This window comes from Sphaerodactylus townsendi, linkage group LG13 (genome assembly GCF_021028975.2).
Source record: "Sphaerodactylus townsendi isolate TG3544 linkage group LG13, MPM_Stown_v2.3, whole genome shotgun sequence".
Lineage (NCBI taxonomy): Eukaryota > Metazoa > Chordata > Lepidosauria > Squamata > Sphaerodactylidae > Sphaerodactylus > Sphaerodactylus townsendi.
In genome coordinates this window covers 30,859,853-30,880,092 of record NC_059437.1, presented here as the reverse complement: position 1 = coordinate 30,880,092, position 20,240 = coordinate 30,859,853, and the positions used below count along the sequence as shown (strand labels likewise).

The following is a 20,240-nucleotide window of genomic DNA, read 5'->3' as shown; positions in this document are numbered from 1 at the left end:
CAGCTGTGTGAAAAGCGCCCCAGGGACGACGTTTTTACCATCCCTAGGGCGCTGTTTTTTGGCCGCACGGAAACAGCCAGAATGACTGTATGAGTGTATTTTAAATTTGGAAATCATGGGGTTTTTTGTTATTGTTGCAACTGTATACTGACTGTTGTAAGTTGCTCTGAGCCCATCTTGATGGGAATGGGTGCCTATACATTCAATAAATAATAACAACAACAATGAAAGAACAAGGCAGCCCAGCCAGGGAGCTTTGCTTTGCTCTAAGCCATTGCAAATGCAAGTCACAGTAGCAGCAGCAGATGGTTGCTATAACCAAGCTCGCAGGGTGGGTCTGGACTCCAGCAAAGAATGCTGATAATGAAACTGAACTACCCATCGAAACATGCTCCAAGCTCAGGGAAAAAAAGAGGAAGAACAAAATATTAACACTGAAAAAGATTTACTTGGCATTCAGAAGACTCTCGGGCAAACATTTCTTTGCTTATATAATGTCAAACTCACACTGTGTACTCTTTCAATTACAGGGAAAGGCCAGATTTCTTGGCACCATTTCCAATATTACCTGAATGTTTAATTCAACCCCCCCCCCCCAAAAAAAAAATCCTTAAACTGAATTTTAGAGAAGAAAATGGAGAACCTTGTACAGCTCAAGTCAGGATGGCCTGACATCCAGTGGCACTACTGAACACAGACAAAGGGTTAAATGTCCCACTGAAGACCTCTTAGGGAACTGCATCCAAAATAGACGGAACTTCATGTTTACTTACCTGTAGTACCACTGAACTATGAGTATTGCTGGTGAAAAATCTCGTGGTTCCTGCCTTGGAAGACTGCAGATGGGCAGACACACCCATATCGCTGCTCCCAAGAGATACTTTCATGTGAGGGTCCTCCTCTTCAACCAGAGATCTAAAAGGTACAAGCAACAGAAGACAGCCTTAAGCTTTCATCTGCCTTCTCCTACATGAGAATGGCAGGCACGGTAAAAGGTTTATTTTGTGGTCCAGTTAGAAACTCGCTGAAGAACACGAAGCAGGAGACTGGATCAGCTTTCTGTCACACTACCATGCAATGTCTTAGCTATGAAGCTGCGGTTTGGGGGGCTTCATTTCCAGCTCTGCTGGGGGATGCTAGCAATTGAAGCGAGCAAACCTTGTTAAACCAAGTCCAATGTTTAACATCAGAGTAAACTCATTATGGAGCACAGGGTCACATTTTGTGTTTCAGTGCAAAATACACCAAGCAAGCCCCATCTCCAAACTAAGACTGTTGTGTAGTGTCAAAATAGCATGAAAAGAAACAAGAACCACACAAGCTGCTTGGAGCTGCCTGGAAGAAAAGTGGGACAAAACTGCAATATTTTTTGGGGGGCCATAATTTCTTTATTATCCTATTATCCAAATATTACCCTACAAAGATTTTACCTTCCAAAGCACTTCACTTCAGCTGGAGAGAAAGCCGCAGTGCTTTTCACAGGGTGTACATTCCTTGCCTTAAGCCATGCATTAAGTGAAGGCTCCTCCAATAGAAGACAGGCACCCTAGTGTGACCTTGTGTGTGACTACCTGAGTGTGCATTTCACCATTCATGCTCTGGTAAGTGATCTATTCTACTCATAGCATTTTGCATGTCAAACATACAACTGCCAGTCTCAGTGACACAAATCTAAATTGCAACATGCAGTAAAATACATTGGCCTCAAATCAGTTTCAAAAATCACTTTAATAACATGATTGCCCCTTCTCCTGAAACGTTACGCTCAAAATTAGGTTAAAGTCCCTTTGTTCGCTGAAAATAATTTGCAGTCCTACCGACAACTTTTCAGCCATTCCAATTATTTAAAGGGCTCTTGTGAATACACATTTGGGGCTGAGATGTTCTTGTCTCCAGATAAGGAGACAGCATCCATTTAAAGCAATTTCTGAAACTGGAGAATTTTTTCTGTGATTAATCAACACCACAGACAGGTTGAATGGGGAACCTGCCATACGAAATTTTTCAACAAATTGGACCAAACAGTGAACATGGGTTTGAGATGTAGGTGTGAATTACATGGAACACACAGCATAGAAAAGCATATATATATATTTAAAGGCGACCACCAAGTCACAGGTATGTGGAAACATTTAAACAGTTGAGAGACCCTCAGCATGCAAAAACTGTAAATTGCCGTTTGTGTTAGTCTTAACCTGAACCTTAATGTGTTAGTCTTAACCTTAACCTTAATGTGTTAGTCTTAACCTGAAAAAAAAATCTTATGCCACAGCTTAACTGCATAAAGCATTTGCAGATTCCTAAAATCCAAATATTTACTTCTCTTACTGTATTCTGTCACAGAAGAAGTAATTGTTATTGAAAGTTTAACAAGAAAAAAGAGTGAGATAAAATAGCTGTTGGTGTGTTGTTTTTAAAAGTTGTGTATGTTGGAAAATGCTTAAATTTAAACACAGCACCCAGAAGATCACCAAGATCAAAAGTCACCCTAAACTGTTTCTAATACAAACAGCAAGTAAAGGAAGTCGGACAGAAAACAGCATGCCTTCATCCCCAGTAAACTGACATATACAATAACTGGAACAGAGGGAGAAAATAAGGGAACAACTCATTGTTTCTTGGTTGACAAATTTAAAATGGTTGCAGCAAAACAATATTATGGTAAACTCTTATAGGACCATGTCCTTTGAGGAAAACATTAACCTATTCAGCAGTGACTTGTCTATGAAGATGAAATACATGTCTCAATTGCAGTGGAAACAATTGGGGAAGTCAGATACAAAAAAGATCCCTCACCCGTCTTAACAAAAATGTACACACCATTCAGTACCATCACTATGAAGGAGAAAGGATCTAGCCTAACTTTATTCCTATAGAGTTTCAGCATGTTCAGCAAATGGCTTTAAAAGAGGGCTAGACAAATTCATGGAGGGTAGGTCTTATCAATGCATATTAGCCACGATGGCTCAACAACCCACCGTATCCGAAGGAATGAATACCTTTAAATACTGGGGAGAACAATAGCAGCGAGATTTTGGCTTGTAGATGGTAAATTCTTATATAACAGCGAGATTTTGGCTATTTTGCCACCGGATATTGCACTAAATGGATCTTTGGCCTGATGCAGCAGGGCTGTTCAGAGCAAAACAATCAGCAGTAGAAAAGTTTCATTTGTGGAATGAGTACAGATTTTTTTTAATGCACTCCTAAAAGGCAGCTCCAAATGCTTAATACCACATCTTCAAATGAAGATATCTTCACTGCTCAACCCACTCAATCCTGCTACTGGGACAAGGATTGCCACCAGTCACTGGCTGCCTGGACCATCAGCAATTCTCAACTGAATGACAGATTTTTCCCACTCCCCTTCTTGGGCAAAAAAAATAAGAGTCCTAAATTAATTCGCACTGGGGGCCTTTCTCTTGAGCTGGCCAATTAGTTTTCTCTGGCTGCAAATCTAATCTTTCTCACAGACATCTAGAAGGTCTATCTGATTTAGGCACAAAGTTACAAAAGTCATTTTATTTGTATTCATTAATGCTGGCATGCCAAACACTACATTTAATTAGGCAACAATGAATGTAAATATATTGATTGGCATTTCCTCGTAAGCGTGTTCTTTCACTACCAGGAGTTCTAGAAAAGAAGGAAGTTAATTCATTTTTTAATTAATTCCATGGCTCTGATCAATAGATGTCATTAAATAAAAAGGGGAGGCAGATGCATTTTTAATCAACATAAATGTCAGTAAAAGGTTAGGACTGGCACAGAAGAGCTACAATTGTGAACGATAGCTACAACAGGTGTTGAATCAGAAGTCAATCTGCACTGAACAGAGAAAAGGATCCACACAAGTTAGTGGCTTTTGGATCCAAAATCATCAGGGCCACAACCAACAGTGGGTCTGGTTTCACATTCTTTGATAGCCAACCCTCCATACCAGATCAAACTGTTTTTGAAACTCTCCTCCGGTTGAAAGGCATGGTGGGCATTCAGATGTGTGCTAGTACTGTTTTAGGTGTGTGCTAGCACTGTTTTAGCACTGAAACAGTGACATGCCCCCAGATTGGGTTTGTTTTTTTAAAAAAAGAAATTACATGGGGTGGCATCAAGATTTTATCTTTGCGCAGTCCTGTCTTTTCCCATCTCATTCATACAAAAAGCCTGGTCGCTGATACGTCACTTCCACTTTTACAATATGAAGCAGAACCTTAAGCAACAGTATTTAAGGAGGACAACCAGAGCACTCAATTAGCCTTATTCAACTTCTATATGTTCTGCCCCAAACCTCACTTTCAGGCTGGAATAGGTTATGCCAACAGAGTCTTGCTTACAAAGTGAATCAAATGGCTGGCCTAACCATACAGCAGAAATCTGCAACTGCGACTTGGGATGAGCGGGGAGCCGGGGGGGGGGGTGTCTTAAGCACCTGACATAGCCAGAGCCTGCACATTTGGAAAGATGCAGGGGCAATTTAGCAACCTGCGGACGAAGTGGAGACCTCTTGGATTCAAAAGACTCAACTGAGGCTTGACAGGAATGTGATGCTGGCTGAGAAAAGAGCTCACCTGGGGAGCTTAGCAAGGGTAGCAACCCAGTTTAAACCAGGCTCAGTGCAAAGAAACTATGCGGCAAAGTACATTTAGCTTCTTGGCAAGTTTAGGCAGCCTGGTTTAAACCACAAACTGAATGCAAAATCCTACAGCTGAGCACTTCTCAGCCAGCATCACATTTCTATCAAGCCTCAGAGAGCCTTCTGATCTCCCCCAGCTACCTGGGGGCAAAGAGACACACTTCTAAAGGGTATGTAGAGGGGAAATGATAGATATTTTAAAAAGAAAAGGAAAACAAGCAGCATTTGGGTTGACTCAGATGCTGTTGTCTCGATAAGACCAGGGAAAATAATCTGAATTCACTTAAAGTAGGGGGGAAAAACCTTGTCTGGCCCCAAGTAATTTAATATCAACATAAAAACATGAACATCTGTAGCTGTGACCATTCTAGTTCAATTTGTTACAACATGCTTCAACACAAAAATACTTCAGGAGAGTGTTAAATTTTACTACTCTTCAAGAACTGCCCAGATAAGAATTTCTCTCTTGGGAAAAGTCAAATATGGAGTTCTCAAGTTTAAGCAAGGTAAAGCAGCCTTACGACAAGTTGTATAAATTTGGCTCTTATGCACATAAAAGCACACTTCTAAAACTGTTTTCAGCAAGAAAGTAACTGTCAGTGATAATGTCAGGGTCTTTTTAACCCAGTGCACTAATTGAAACAAAAGTAACGCAACCAGCCCAGTGCTTCACATAAGAACATAAGAAAGAGCCTGCTGGATCAGACCAGAGTCCATCTAGTCCAGTACTCTGCTACTCACTGTGGTCCACCAGATGCCTTTGGGAGCTCACATGCAGGATGGGAAAGCAATGGCCTTCTGCTGCTGCTGCTCCCGAGCACCGGGTCTGCTAAAGCATTTGCAACCTCAGATCAAAGAGGATCAAGATTGGTAGCCATAGATCGACTTCTCCTCCATAAATCTGTCCAAGCCCCTTTTAAAGATATCCAGGTTAGTGGCCATCACCACCTCCTGTGCAGCATATTCCAAACACCAATCACGCATTAAGTGAAGAAATGTTTTCTTTTATTAGTCCTCATTCTTCCCCCCAGAATTTGTCGAAGCCAAAATGTGTGATTGCAGAACTTCAGAACCCAAAAACAGAATAGATGAATACACATACAACATTCATAATTTTGTCTGAAGCCAACCCCTCTGGCAGCCAAGGCCGAACCCAGCAAAAACACACAACTCCTGCAACCTCCCCCCTCGAAGTAAGCTGAACAAGATGAGGAATTCTATCCACACCTTTCAGTATACACAGAGAACATCCACCCCTTTTATATTAAGCCAAAAGAGAAGCCAATTGCTAATAATTTTCTACTGAATAGCAGCACAACAGCTATGCAGTGAACGTTTTAGCTACTGAACTCAAAAGAAATCTGAAATCCAGAGAACAAGGACTAGGAAGGCAATTCATCTTAATGCAAAATGCTCAATCCATATTCTCATTCCACATTCTCAATCCTCATTCCACATTCAGAAATTCACCTTGAGCATGCTAATAAAAAAAGGTGGGGTGTAAGTCTCGTAAGTGGAGCACTTGTTATGCTTTGGACTCTCTTAAGTAAACAAGAGCCATCTGATCTGCGAACACGCCATCAGAGCACTCTTGTTTCAGACAGACTAACAGGGGACAGACTGTTTAGGCAGGCTGTTGGACTTCTACTTTTGGTCCCTTCCGGGTAGCCATGAATGGTGCGACTCCTCACTTCTAGGGCAGAACTTTCCAATCCCACAAGACAACCAATTCTGCAGGGAAGAGGTTTAAGAAATGGACTAACCATTATTAATGGCCACCCTGCCCTTGATAAACTTGGCAACTTCACATATATCAATTCAAGGGGGGGGGCGCACTATTGATTATATCCTAGTCCATGAGAATACTTTATAATTGGTGTCAGCCTTCTCAGTGGGGGACTTTTTGGAGAGTGATCATCTTCCCCTGTTACTGGACTTCCAAATCCCTACTTGCTCGGCCAGAGGACCAATCTAGTAAACATCGCTCCCAGCTGAACAAACAACTCAGTTTTTTACAAGGATGTTGTATCAGTGCTCCTCCCTGCCCATTTTGTGTGTGTGAGTGTTTGTGTCACAAAAAAAAACCCCTAGGCAGTCTTCCACACAGGTAGGCAGGCTGGCCTGTTGTTCATCAAATCATTTTTCAGGGCCCCTTCTCTACATCTATACCAGTGGTTCTCAACCTTCCTAATGCTGCAACCCTTTAATACAGTTCCTCATGTTGTGGTGACCACCAACCTTAACATTTATCCATTTTACAGATGGAGAACACTGATGCAGAGAGTCTTAGGTGACCCCTGTGAAAGGGTCGTTTGACCCACAAAGGGGTCGCGACCCACAGGTTGAGAGCCACTGATCTACACACTGCTTTGCAAATTCAGGCTTGCACTCCCAACCCACTCAAAAGAGGCACACAGGAGTTTTCCGCCCGCAACACAAGCACAGCATCAAGATTTGTGACACAGCAGCTGGTGCACCATAAACATCAGGTTGCTGGTGCAGCAAATCTGAGGACCAGACAGCAAGTTGCTTAATTAGGACAAAAAGTCTAATCTAATGCCTAGTGTCACACTGCATCGCTGAGGTAGGCAGAGTCATGCTGGGGAAGAGTTAGCCTCCCCACCCCCCCACGCCCTGACAGGATACAGTGTGTTCGCTCTTCCCAAGAGCATTTCAGTGGGAATGGATTTGGAACAAGAGACGAACCATGAAGCCATTCTACTGGTGACTGATTACGGCACTTAAACTGTGACTTTCATGCAAATTTTTTTTTAAGTCTTTTAATATAAATCTACAGAAGTCCAGGCTTCTTTGGAGTGCATCAACGAGAACGAAGGGAAGCCAACAAGATTATGGGGGAAAGCTCATATCAGCAGTTCCAGAGAAAGTGGCTTAATTGGGCATTTGCTGTTCTTCCCTCACTGGGAAAAAAAAAAGAGGATGACTCACAGTACCAGCCAGGAAATACTGCTGGTGCTAAACCCTAGAGCAATTACAGCACAGCGATTGCCTGCAGAGCTAACTGATCAGAATTCTGTTCTTTTAACCTTGTCACAAGCGGAGCGAGGACAGCTATTTGGCTAAACCGGCACACCTCATCCTTATCGCCTCCTGGGGTCAGAACCCCTTTGCCTCCATGATGTTCACGCATCTGCCAGAAACAGAGAGGGCCAATGGGGCTCAGCAGCAGCAGCATCGCTGTTGCCAAGGCAAAGCAACGGAAGACTATTTGGAGGGAAGGGGAGACATACACATACACACACTCGCTGATAACACAGATCCATAAATTCAGACATACAACCAGAAGAGGGGCTTGAGTGGCACGCCACCAGCCAAGTCATCTTGGGCTGCACACTTGTTTATGTGGCAAGAAGCAGACTCTAATGTTCTGTCCCACCAATGCAAAGACAAACCACAACAGAGAGGTGTTACTGGACACCAAGCAAATTCCAAGAGTTCTAATGTCCTACAAAGGCAGACAACTGATTTTCCTTTAAATGCAAAAAGCATGCCATTTTTTCTTTTCAGAAAATGAGCCAGGAGAGCCAGTCTCTCTGGCCTGCTGAACCCAATTTCCCATAAAGACGTCCACTTGCTGCCAAGCAAACTCTATGTTTATCTTCAACGTGGAGGACAGATACAAAGGGGGAAAGCAGTAAGGCTAAGTGATACTAGAAGCAATACATCATGGAAGAAGGGAGACCAAAAACCCTTTCCTTGAAAAAAGTTAGCTCTCCTTCGTAAGCTTTCTTCTCTCAGACCCATTTGTAACATCACCTGAGGAATTTTTCATGAATCCTTTGAAAGCCCTCTCAGAATCTTATTTAAAGGGATGCAAGGTAACACTCCAACCATAAACACACACTCTCTAACACAAGCCCCACTGATTTCAGGGGAACATGTCCTCAAAAAAATGTGCCTAGGCTGTGGTTTTTTAGGTGGTCTTCAGCGATGCACAGAAATCAAGACAGCAACTGTTCCAAGTGACTTGTTCACTTCCTTTTTGCAGCTGCACCTGGAACTCACAGGGTAGATGCAGAAGCTTCCCTTTCAGAGGTTCCATCAGATGAGTGAACAGATGTTCACGTCACTTGTACATCCGCTGTCACTGCTTCTAGGAAGCATTTGAAGTGACTCCTAGTTACTTCCAACAGCTGCCAGATCCCTTTGATCAGTCCTAACAGCGTTCTGAAATATTTCCCAGTTCTATTGAACGGGGGCTTCCAAAATTCTGAATTCTGACCCACGACGGACTTTGTCTCCCACTAGGATACCCAAGATTCAAATGAGCAAAAACATACATTTGACTATTCCATTCCTCTTTCAAATCCACAGCACAAGTACAGACAGATATATTCTGGGATGCCGAGCATTCCCTTCACCTCCCAAAGATCTGTCATAGCTAAGATTTCAGATTGTATTTAGTGACTAGGACTACTAGGGAGAGCTGGACCACAAGAAAAACATTTCCTAAGATTTAGGGTATGGAAGGCAGAGCTGAATTTCATCTGTGTATTAAATGAAGTTTCTGTGCATGTTTTTAAAGCACTTAATCTGTTACTAGGAAGATCATAAGATGAAACAAGAACCAAGATTTGAATTTCACAGTTTCGTTGAGCCAAGAAGACTATTTTCTTTTCAGTACATTTCTAATGCTATTGAATTTGCCTTTTATTTCTAGCAAGATTGTGCAGTACTGTAACAGAACTTGACCAAGGCAGAAGCAATATTCACAAATCAGAGCATAAGAGATACTCTAATAGAGAGCCAGCATGGTGTAGTGGTTAAGAGCAGGTACACTCTAATCTGGAGAACCAGGTTGGATTGCCTGCTCTGCCACTTGAGCTGTGGAGGCTTATCTGGTGAACCAAATTAGCTTGTGAACTCCAACACATGCCAGCTGGGTGACCTTGGGCTAGTCACAGTTCTTTGGACCTCTCAGCGCCCCACCCACCTCACAGGGTGTTTGTTGGGGCGGGGAGGGAAAGGAGATTGTAAACCCCTTTGAGTCTCCTTACAGGCGAGAAAGGGGGGATATAAATCCAAATGCCTCCTCCTCTTCCTTCTTCTTCCAATAGGCACTAGTGTACCACTGTAAAGTACCTTGGTGGCACCAAAGAGCAGAAGAACTAGCTTGAACTACTTCCTCCGCCATCTTCTGGCCAGTTGCCTTGATGGCCAGGATGTCGGTCTTCGAACTGAGATACACACCACACACTGTCAACCAGTAGATTAGTATATTGTATACTAATTAGTATACTATACTAATCTACTGGCAACCAGTAGATTAGTATAGTAGTGTATGTGTGTGCATTAAGTGCCACCAAATCACTTCCAACTCATGGTGACCCTATGAATTAATTACCCCCAAAATATCCTATCATTATCAGCTTTGCTCAGGTCTAGCAAACTAAGGGCCACGGCTTGCTTTATTGGAGCGATCCATCTCATGTTGGGTGTTACTTTTTTCCTGCTATCTTCAACTTTTCCTAGCATTATTGTCTTTTCCAGGGACTCTTGTCATAATGTGACCAATACAACAGCCCTCAGTTTAATCGTTTTAGCTTCTGCAGACAGTTCAGGTTTGATCTGAACAAGAATCCACTTATTTGTCTTTTTGGTGGTCCACAGTATTTGTACAATTCTACTGCAACACGATACGTCGATTGGACCAACTTTCCTTCTGCCAGCTTTCTTCATTACCCAATTTCCACACCTGCTCCTAGCACTGGGGAATATTATGGCATGAATTAACTTGATCTTGGTTTCCAGTGACACAACCTTACACATAAGAGTCTTTTCTAGCTCCTTCATGGATGCCCTCCTCTGTCTCAATCTCCTTCTGATTTCTTGGTTGCAGTTCCTTTAGGTTGATGATGGAGCCAAGGAATAGAAAATCTTTAACAAATTCAATGCGTTCATTAAAGTTGCATATTCCCCCAGTAGTCATTACTTTTGTCCCCTTACTTAGTACAGATAAAATGGCAAGCATCAACCCTGTTGTTGGGCTTACAGTTAACATACACATTTAAAGACTCCAGGACAAGGGGACAGACACCCACCTGCAGCCTCTACATCTCTGCTCACTCTCATACCACATCAGAGTAGCAAATCTGATTCTCCTTCCCTCTTGTATCCTTACATAGTAAGTTAGGCTGAGAAGGTCTTGTCCAAGGTCACCCAATGAGCCTTTATGACACATTGTGGAATTCAAACCTGGTCTCCCTAGTCTTAGTTGAACACTAGCCACTACCACTGACAACTGGCACTCAATTTACTGCCTGCACCTGAAGGAAATGCTGCCCTACATTTTTAATTAGGAAGTGTTGACCTCTTCTGTCCAGAAGTCCATATATCTTTGGTATATGCTTGGATCTCAAGGTCAACCTCCTTTGGTTATGGTCTCCAAGACCATATGCTTGGCAATTCTTAGGATGCACCTACCCAACCTTAGACACTTCCTCTACAGAGGTCCCTGTCACAAGACAGCAGCCCCCACCCTACCCAAGTCAAGAATGCAGTTTGGCTAAGGAAGTCTTAAACTACACCAGATGCCTCAAAGGCCTGTTAAGCTGCAACATCTACATTATTCCTAAGCTGTATGACCATTCCACGATGGAAAGCAATTTTATCTGCCACAGCATCATCAAAGCTAGATGGAATGGGAAGCGTTACGCTCTCCTGCGCAGGATGGACTCGTCAGTTCAGGGACATCCAACAGGCAAATCTAACCCTGCCCTAAAGTTCAGCTGACACATTAGACTGCAGAGGCTGCTCTCTTTCTCTCTCACACAGACACCATTTGCCATTGCCTCTGCTGCCACCATTTACCCGGGACCAAATTTTAGGAGGACTCAGATAGGAAACACACAAAGGCAGTCCAGACAGCGTTGTCCTCACATAGTTGCCAGCCACAGTTTGCAACAGTCACCTAGTCATCAAGCACATTTAGAAGGTCTGGGAAAGAAGTGGGTTCTTCTCTCATTTGACTGAAGTTTGGAGAAGGAAATAGCAGGATATATACCTCCAGCTGCTTCTTACCTTCTTCATACCCAAGCTCCATAGAAGGAGAACACAGTGCTACTGGACATTTTGCCTGCTGTTGATAAGCACATGTATGGATGTTGAACATTTCCCCTATTCGCTCAACAAGCCCACATCACAAGAAAAGCAGTTTATTGGACTAAAAAAAAGGAAAAGAAGAAAAGAAACCTCTCAACTGAACCTCTAAGATGTATAGTCCAGCTCACATGTAGACAGTTGCTCACAAAGACATCTGCTCTGTACATATATCCTGAAAGTCAAATCCAGCAGAGGTCATTTACAATGTTATCTTTTCCTTCCTATGTGAGTTAAAGGTTACCCAGAGGATCCTTTAAAGATCTTGGAACTTCCATAAAATGTCTGAGCAAGTAGCCCAGGGAACCAATCTTTTGTTCCAAGCATCAGCTATATACACAGTATGATAAGGAACACTCTCAGCTTTTATAGTCTCCCATCAGCCTAACAAAAGGATTTCACAAGGAAGTTGACTTGGAGGCAAAATGTATAGAGTTAAGCTGAGCTCAGTAATCAACAGGAATACTTCATCAGTGTTAACCCTTTTATCATGAGGCACACATATACATTTCTAGGTAAGAAACATTAGATGCACACTTTTATAAGCGAACCAGGCAAACGCTACACCCTTCCCTGTGACACTGTGAGTTATTAGAGGGTGGGTGGCAAAAAACAGGTGTTCACATTTCACTGTTGTAATTTTAGAAGTGAGAGAACACTAAGACTAACAGAAGTAATGGGGAAGGGTGTGGACTAACCAAAGCACATATGTTTTGAATACACTAAAACAGCAAGCGTTCAGTATCAAATTATAATATGCTAGTATTTTGCACCTAGTAGAAGACCATCATCGGTTCTCACACTGAAGTAATGCTATTAGCGGCACCTTGTACTAGATCAGTTAGGATGGACAGCGCAAAGTTTACAAATCTGTAGTTTTTAAATAATACTTGCGGAAGATATTCTACAAGATATTTTTAAAAATCCAAAACTTTGGAAACACAGTAAATTTTCTCACTCCGGTTGCATATATTCTGGAAGTGTATTTTAATCGCATATGATCAGTCTTTCAGTAGCTGGTTTAATATGGACATAGTATAGCCGCTGGTTCATAACTGACCCCATCTCAAGGGCTCAAGGTGGGTAGCAGCGAATTCATGTGGAAAGGTATGCCCAATAAGCGTGGATAAAACAAACTGACCCCGTGACTTCCCATGTCTTCTCCCTTGTAAAAGGCCAAGTCAGTTATAGCCTGGAGCTTAACATGCAGCATGTTCAACAGAACCAACATTTGCACAGCCTTTTACATAATCCTTTATATAATGTTAGAACTACACCTCAACATCTTGCTTTCACAAGACACGAATGAATGAATACGTGCCAGTTTGACCTGAAAATAACAATATCACCACCTGCTTTTCCACTAAAACTGTGATGTGCCTCCTTCAGGGGTGCACACAATTCGTGTGCCGCTGGATGAAAACTGGGCACTGCACCAGCCATTCCTAACTCTGTTTTAAACACAAGGTATTTTTAACATGCTGCTAGCCACAGAAAGCCATGGCAGCAGTTTTTTAATTTTCCTGTGGCAGGTAGTTCAGATTAGCCTGGGGCAGAGTGTTCCTTGAGGCACAAACAGCAAAACCCACATCAATGTTGACCACTGTACAATATTTAGATATCTCAGCAACAGAACACCACCTGAAACTCCTCAGCACGGAGCTGTTTTTCTTTTTCTTCCTTGTTTCATCACTGTACAATTTTGCTTTTAAGCTTCAGGTTTCTAAGTATCATCACGGCTTCTTTAAAATGCTCCAAATTCAAATATTCTTTTTAAAAAGTTTTTAGCACCTTTATAAAGTATTACACCAATGTTAATCTATTAATGCACATTTTTAAAAAAAAATTACTGGGGCAATACGGAAATAATGTACTTCCTACCAAAATGTTGGTTGAGGGACAGCTAACCCATCAACAAAGCCGATATGTATACAGATCAAAGTGCCACATTCCATTCCTACTGTTCCTGAGGGGAGCCATCTACAACACTCAGTGGATATTTCACGTTTTACAGACCTGAAGGCCACAGAAACTGTTCCTTTCTGTCTCATTGGCTAATGAGCATAACCAGTATCAAGTTAACTTCAAATACATTGTTTTTGGTATGCCATGTGCAATAGTCAATGTCAGCCTGAAACCTAGAAAATGCTACCATGACTTTTTTTTAAAAAAATAGAAAACACTAAGCTAATGTAGTCTGCTCTAATAAGGCAATATTTAATTTTTTTATTACTGCTTTTGAGACATTTCACAATGTCTGAATAGTTAAGAAGACACTGCAATCAAAGCGAGACTAAATCTCAATATTTTACAATATGCCACAGAGACAAGCACACTAATACGGAAAAAGACACCAGGGTAGGGGAAGCAAATGGAGACTAGTGTATCCATTTGTGGAATATAAAAGCTATAAAAAGGAAGTGCTGTGTGGTAAAGATTCCAACTTGCTCATCTAAGATCTGCATTAAAGATCAATGAACAGACGAACTTTGATAAGGGGCACTGAAAAAAAAATCAATTGTGGATGTGGCCAAACCTGTACAATGTCTTGGCATTCCCAACAAAGAAAGGATATTCAACACATCATCCGTCATGGGGGAGGGGAAGGGAGAAGAAATGGGAACTGACAACAAAAGGCAGGTTACAATTTGGAGGCTCTAAAAAAGGAAGAGAAATGCAAGGTTGAAAATAAAAATTCTGAGACCAATGTCACATCAGAGAATACAGCACCACAAAAGAGCACCCACCGGGAGGGGGGGGAGAAAGAATAATCTCACAAAAGAAAAGCCCACCTTAGGTATCCTCAGTTCTCTCACTTACATGTATGCTGGAGAAAGTGGCGACGACCTGGATGTTTTAAGCACAGGAACTGGGAATTTCCAGATAGCAGGAGAACTCGTTTTCCATTTCAATGGCATGTTGGTCACCACGATACTACAATAACAGCAAACAGCGTTTCCATAACAGACTACCAACTTGAACTTCCATTCCAGTCACACGCTACTGGCCCAGTGGAGGATGCTGCTAGGAACGGCACCAGCCAGCCTGCCAGTGACCTTAAGCCAAAGCTTCCAGTCTGGGAAAGGGGGCAGCCAGGCATCGCCTTTTAAACCCAGCCGTTCCCTAAAGAAGTAAGACGAGTCTATGGCTCCAACTCACCAATAGTGCCACCTCGTTAGAGAAGTGTTGACTGCAGTATATGTTCAAAAAAGCAAGCAAGGGAGAGAGAGAGAAAGAGAGGGAGAGAGAGAGAGGGAGAGAGAGAGAGAGGGACTGCACTGTGCAAGCCACCACAATGCAGCTTTATTCTATAAAAAGATCGCCTCTTTATTTCCCACCCACCCCGAAAGAACAAGCCTGTAATGCTATTGTCTACCTTTAGAGTCACATTGCAGCAGTGTACTACATTCTGTACTTATTAACCTGATTTCTGACCAATGGTAGTAGGAAAACAAAAAGGAGAAGAAAGGGGGTGGGAGTGGAGGGTTCCACAGAACAAAAAGGAAGCCACGTACCTACTCAGAATACACTTGTCATCCTCTGAACATTCCTCGTTTGAGCTGCAACAGTACCAGCGAAAGAGAAACCTCAGCATAGCCTTGGGCCACACGGCTGAGAGAGATCAGCGACCAAAGACAGCCGCTTCTGTGCGAGCCAGAGAATATGAGAATGCCATCATGGAAAAAGGCCTATTGCAAAAATAAAATTGCAATAAAAAAAAATTTTTAGGAGAGAGAGAGAGAAGAAAAAGAGAGAGGGAGGAAGACAGTCCTTCCTAATCCATAGTCAGAGTGACCGAAAGTAAGAACAAAGGTACATTTCTGCAGATCCTTGCATGTTCTTCTATTCAAGGCTTCAGATGCAAGGCGTTCTCATTTTTCCTACCCTTGACTTCCCGGTGAGATGAGTAGAAATCTCATGCATTTTACAATGCGCTCTGGGAACATGAATATCGCTCTTCTGTCTGCAGCGGGGAAATCAAGAGCGATGTGCAGCTAATAACCGTCCTTGCAGGGACCCGATCAACAATCAAATAGAGCAGCCCCCACCCCCCCTCTCCAAGAGCGCACAAATTGCCTGAAGTCCTGACGAAGCAGCCGGGCACACGCAGGTGTCCGTCACAGCCCCCCTCTGTTCGTTCCCCTCCCATCCCCTGCAGCTCTGTGGTCTGTTTCGTGGTGACCTCCAGGGGCAGGCAGGCAGCCATCAGAAATGCATGTGCGCGCTTTTTATTTTAGGAGAGAACTTATAAAAGAAAAATAGCATCAATAAAGACAACTCTTCACTGAGAATTTATTCAAGAGGAAAATACAGGCTAGAGAGGAATTTTATCCCCAAGTCTAGGGACATCACAAATAGCTGGTGTAAGTCGTCCATCCCTTTTAGAGGTACAAGTATTCACATGCTGGCATGGTAGATTTGACTAACAGACTCCAATGCTGATTTTTATGGACTGGAGAGTAGACTTCTGTTACGGTGGCAGAGTGCCACCAAAGCAGGCTTCTTTTCAGCAGCGTAGCTGAGTGTCTCCTCGGAGAATAATCTAAATATAATGGAAAATGCACCAATAGAGTGCTTTTTATTTAATCACTGCTATTTTTGCTCAGCTTCATTTACAGTTCAAGAGGGGGAAGAAAAAGCAAAAAAAAATCAAAGTGGCGCCTCACATGTATTTTGTTTAAGTCTCCAGCTGCATGAAGAACTGTGGTTGTAGGCAGAAATCCAAGATCCCTGGGCAAGCCCTAAACCGGCATGCAGCCCTGAACTGAAGGATGCTCGGCTGTCCCCAACTGACACTCGAATCAGGAGAAATGACACCACCAGTCAAGCAGGTAAGATGCCCTCCCATACAGTAATCTGCCTGACAAATTGCTCAAAATTAGCAATATTTCCCATGGCTTTAAAAAGATAAATGCTGTACACCAATCCATGAAACCATCTCTAGTCTTAAAATTCTGGCTTTAAAAAAATCTGAAACCTTGCAAAACTCCCGAGATCTGGTTTCGCTGATACCACCTCAGATTTATTGCAGATAAAAGCAAATCTATCGATGTGTGCTGCAAACCCACAGGCTGTTTTCACGTAACTGGACTGCAGCCATGCATTCGTGTGCCGTGAGACGCCGACTTCAGGTGTGCACAACCAACCATGTTAGCAGATCTCATTTGCATAGATCGCTTGACAGCCTGGCCCCTGCCTTCCCCAAACCCCTTCGCATTCTGCAGCTGAGCGCCATGGGCTCAACTTACACCACACAACATTACATAATTGTTGTTGCCTCTGTGCCAGAGCTCAGACATTCTTCGTGCATCAAAAAATCAAGGTTAATGAATCGCCTTATTTTAAAAAATCACAATCAGAAAATAGCTTCTATCTCCACTACACCCATTGAGACTGTTGAAGGGCACAGAGGTTGTTGGCTGATTTTAAAAAAAACAATATATGCTACCCTGGCACTTAGCAGAATTAGTGAGTCCTGTTACTCCAAAAGGGCCAGTCTCCAGCCTGCTTGTGCCAACCATGTAGTGCTTTAGCTTAAACAGCAATTTTGAAAACTCCTCTATCAGTGTCGGTCTGGCTCAGCCAGTAGAAGCTGCCGCTTATATAGCCCAGCTGATGCTTTGGCTCCCAGCGAAAATACAGCAAGGCTACAGAAGGCATGATGACAGCAGCCCTATCGCCAAGTTCCTCCACGCAAGCCAGAGGCTCTGACCCCTCGAAGGTACCGCGGCACAGACAGTCATCCAGCAGGCCCATCAGCCGCAAGGCTCCGCTTTGTTCTCCTGGAGACTCCCCAGCCTTATCCATTACTGTAAATTAACAATCTGCCATTTTCACCAAAGAGGATCAATCTCAGTATTACTGTTCCAGTAACTCTGAAGTGGTCCATCAATTCTGCCCTCTCTCCAAAACAGACTGGAGCTAACCCTCAGTGCACGACTGGTGCAGAAACTATTAATAAGGACGTACAGCCAGCAAACGGAGACTGATGAGAAAGCCACCGCAGAAACAAAAATAAATATGTGAATAACTAAGCTTGGAGGAGAGGAAATACTCTCTCCTCCTCTTACACAATGGCAGGGCAATGCATGCCGCCTGACACCCTCTTTCCACTGTTATTTTGCATTGAGAGGAGATATCTGGACTGAACAATCCCAGCATTCCAGATGACTAACGGAGCCTTGCTTTAGTCACCATGCAGGGAAGGTTTCCCCAGTGGAGTCTGTGGACATCCTCCTCAAGCTTTTTGCCTTACTTATCTGAGCCACCTAACTTATTTCACCAGGTGACTGGCAGCATGTATTACAACCCCCAGTCATTTAAGTTACTTGATTAACACATAGTACATGTGAAAGGGATCTGGGAATCTTAGTAGACCATAAGCTGAATGTGAGCCAACAGTGAGATGTGGCAGCTAAGAAAGCCAATGCAATTCTGGTCCACATCAATAAGAGCCATGTTTAAATATTTGAAGGGATATCATGTTGAAGAGGGAGCAAGCTTGTTTCTGCTGCTCCAGAATAATGGATTCAAACGATGAGAAAAAATATTCTATCTAAACATTAGGAAGAACTTCCTGACAGTAAGGGCTGCTCAACAGTGTAATATGCTGCCTAGGAGGGTGACGGAGCCTCTTTTGGAGCTTTTTAAACAGAGGCTAGATGGCCATTTCTCAGGAGTGCTTTGATTGTGTGTTCCTGCATGGCAGGGGGTCGGAGTGGATGGCCCTTGTGGTCTCTTCCAATTCTATGATTCTGTGTTACAACAATCAAACAACTTCATTTTGTCCAGCTCTGATAAAAAGGATGATTTTTTTAAGTGAGGCAGAGTCACTAAAAAACTTCATGGATAAAGCATCAAGTGGGGATGAGGAAGGGCCAGGCACAGACCTCTTCTGTGAAGCCCACCGGATGAGGATGAGAGAAGCACTTCAGGCATGGGGGAAAGCGGTCCAGGTGTAAATACAAAATTACTTGGTGGGGCATTTAATTTGCCAGCAGGCGAAAAGCAGGATTAATTCTTTCTGAGGGCGGAAATCATTATGTGCCAAGGGCTTCTTGGGTAGCATAGCACACCAGCTAAGAGAACAAAGTGTGACCCTGGTGCAACCTCTGCCGCAAAGTCACCAGGTGGCTTTAGGCAAGCTACTCGCTCACAGCCTCAGTCTCCCCCTCTGCAATACAACAAGATGGCAACCCATGAGTATCATACTAAGCTGTTGCACGGATTACTGTGAGACATCTGTAAATTGCCTTGAACATTGAAAGGACTGTGGAAGTATTTTCACTCTGCAATAGGATTCTGACATGCAGCAGACGGACTAGATGATCTCTCGTCTCCCTTTCAGCCTCGTGATCCCGCACAGGAATGAAATCCTCCACTATATCAGCTCAAGCAGCTGCTGGCTCATCTTCCTCCTGGGAAGAACTTGGAACAGATGGTGGGCAGCCTCTTCCACATGGTGCCACATCCTTCTACCATTCTCCCACCCCCACCCCACATGAATGGGCGATGCAGACAGAACAGTACAATGGCCCAGACATTTGTCATCTCCACTTATCTGGGGAAAGAAACTGTTCATAACTGATCTACAAACTTTGGTGCCAAAGTGATCCAACTGTTGTCTGCAGTATCTCTAGCAGCTGAAGTCTTAAGAGATCAAGGGTCACTAACTGCTGATGGAAAGAATTGTCAAGAGTATCCATGGTAGGAAGTATGAAAACCGTCAGAAGGAGAAGCAGGTCATAATTTGAAGTAGGGATATATAATTTCCTACAGCTCACAAAGATCACACTTCGCACTGTTTGCAGAGAACCCTTGCCTGCCTAACCCAGCAAAATACGGGATGCCCAGAAAGGACACAGCAGGGCTCCAAGCTCTTTAAGCAAGCTGTACCTTAGCAGCCAGCTTGCCTCACTTGACCCACGTATGATAAACCACCAAACTGACAGCACAGGAAGGAGACCGCCCATATAAAATGTTGAAGAATGGCTTTATCACAAAAGACCATGGCCCCTTGCTAGAATCTTTATCGTCTCCAGCAACCAAAAACAACTGCGTCTGTGGCCTGCTGTGTTTTAGTTATGCTTCCATGCCACTCACAGCTCTTGGGCACCATCAACCTGCGTTTTTCTCCTAAGCCTACAAAAAGACTGTAAACGGAACTTGAAACAGGCTGCAGAGTTTGGAACCAATTTCAAATTTGGAAATTCTTCTGCAAGCTTATATTTGAGCAGCTTCAAAAAGAGCTGCATTAACATTTGGGAAAACGCCACGCAAACAGCTCGAACGCCGGGTTCCTAAAAGGCACGAAACTTACGTATGATCTTCATTTGAGAAGCGAAGCGTGGTCTTGAGACTAAACTGTAGGTTTTGTTTCACAATCTGGGTCACTGAGCGCTTTGCAGAAATTAGCACACAAGGAATTCCTTCCCCTTCTTCGTCTCATATATTATTTACCCGTTTTCACATAGGCAGGGGGTTGGGG

At 43.2% G+C, this 20,240-nt stretch overlaps 1 protein-coding gene across 9 annotated transcripts in view; it reads right to left on the bottom strand.

The window, feature by feature from the left end:
- KLHL13 (kelch like family member 13) overlaps nucleotides 1–20,240 on the bottom strand; it is an 84,234-nt gene that overhangs the window by 21,989 nt on the left and 42,005 nt on the right. For 4 of the 9 annotated variants that reach the window (XM_048514477.1, XM_048514480.1, XM_048514479.1 and 1 more), the window contains one exon: nucleotides 774–915. In XM_048514477.1, the coding sequence (XP_048370434.1) occupies nucleotides 774–915 (142 nt within the window). The other 5 variants (XM_048514474.1, XM_048514476.1, XM_048514478.1 and 2 more) reach the window with 5 other exon arrangements.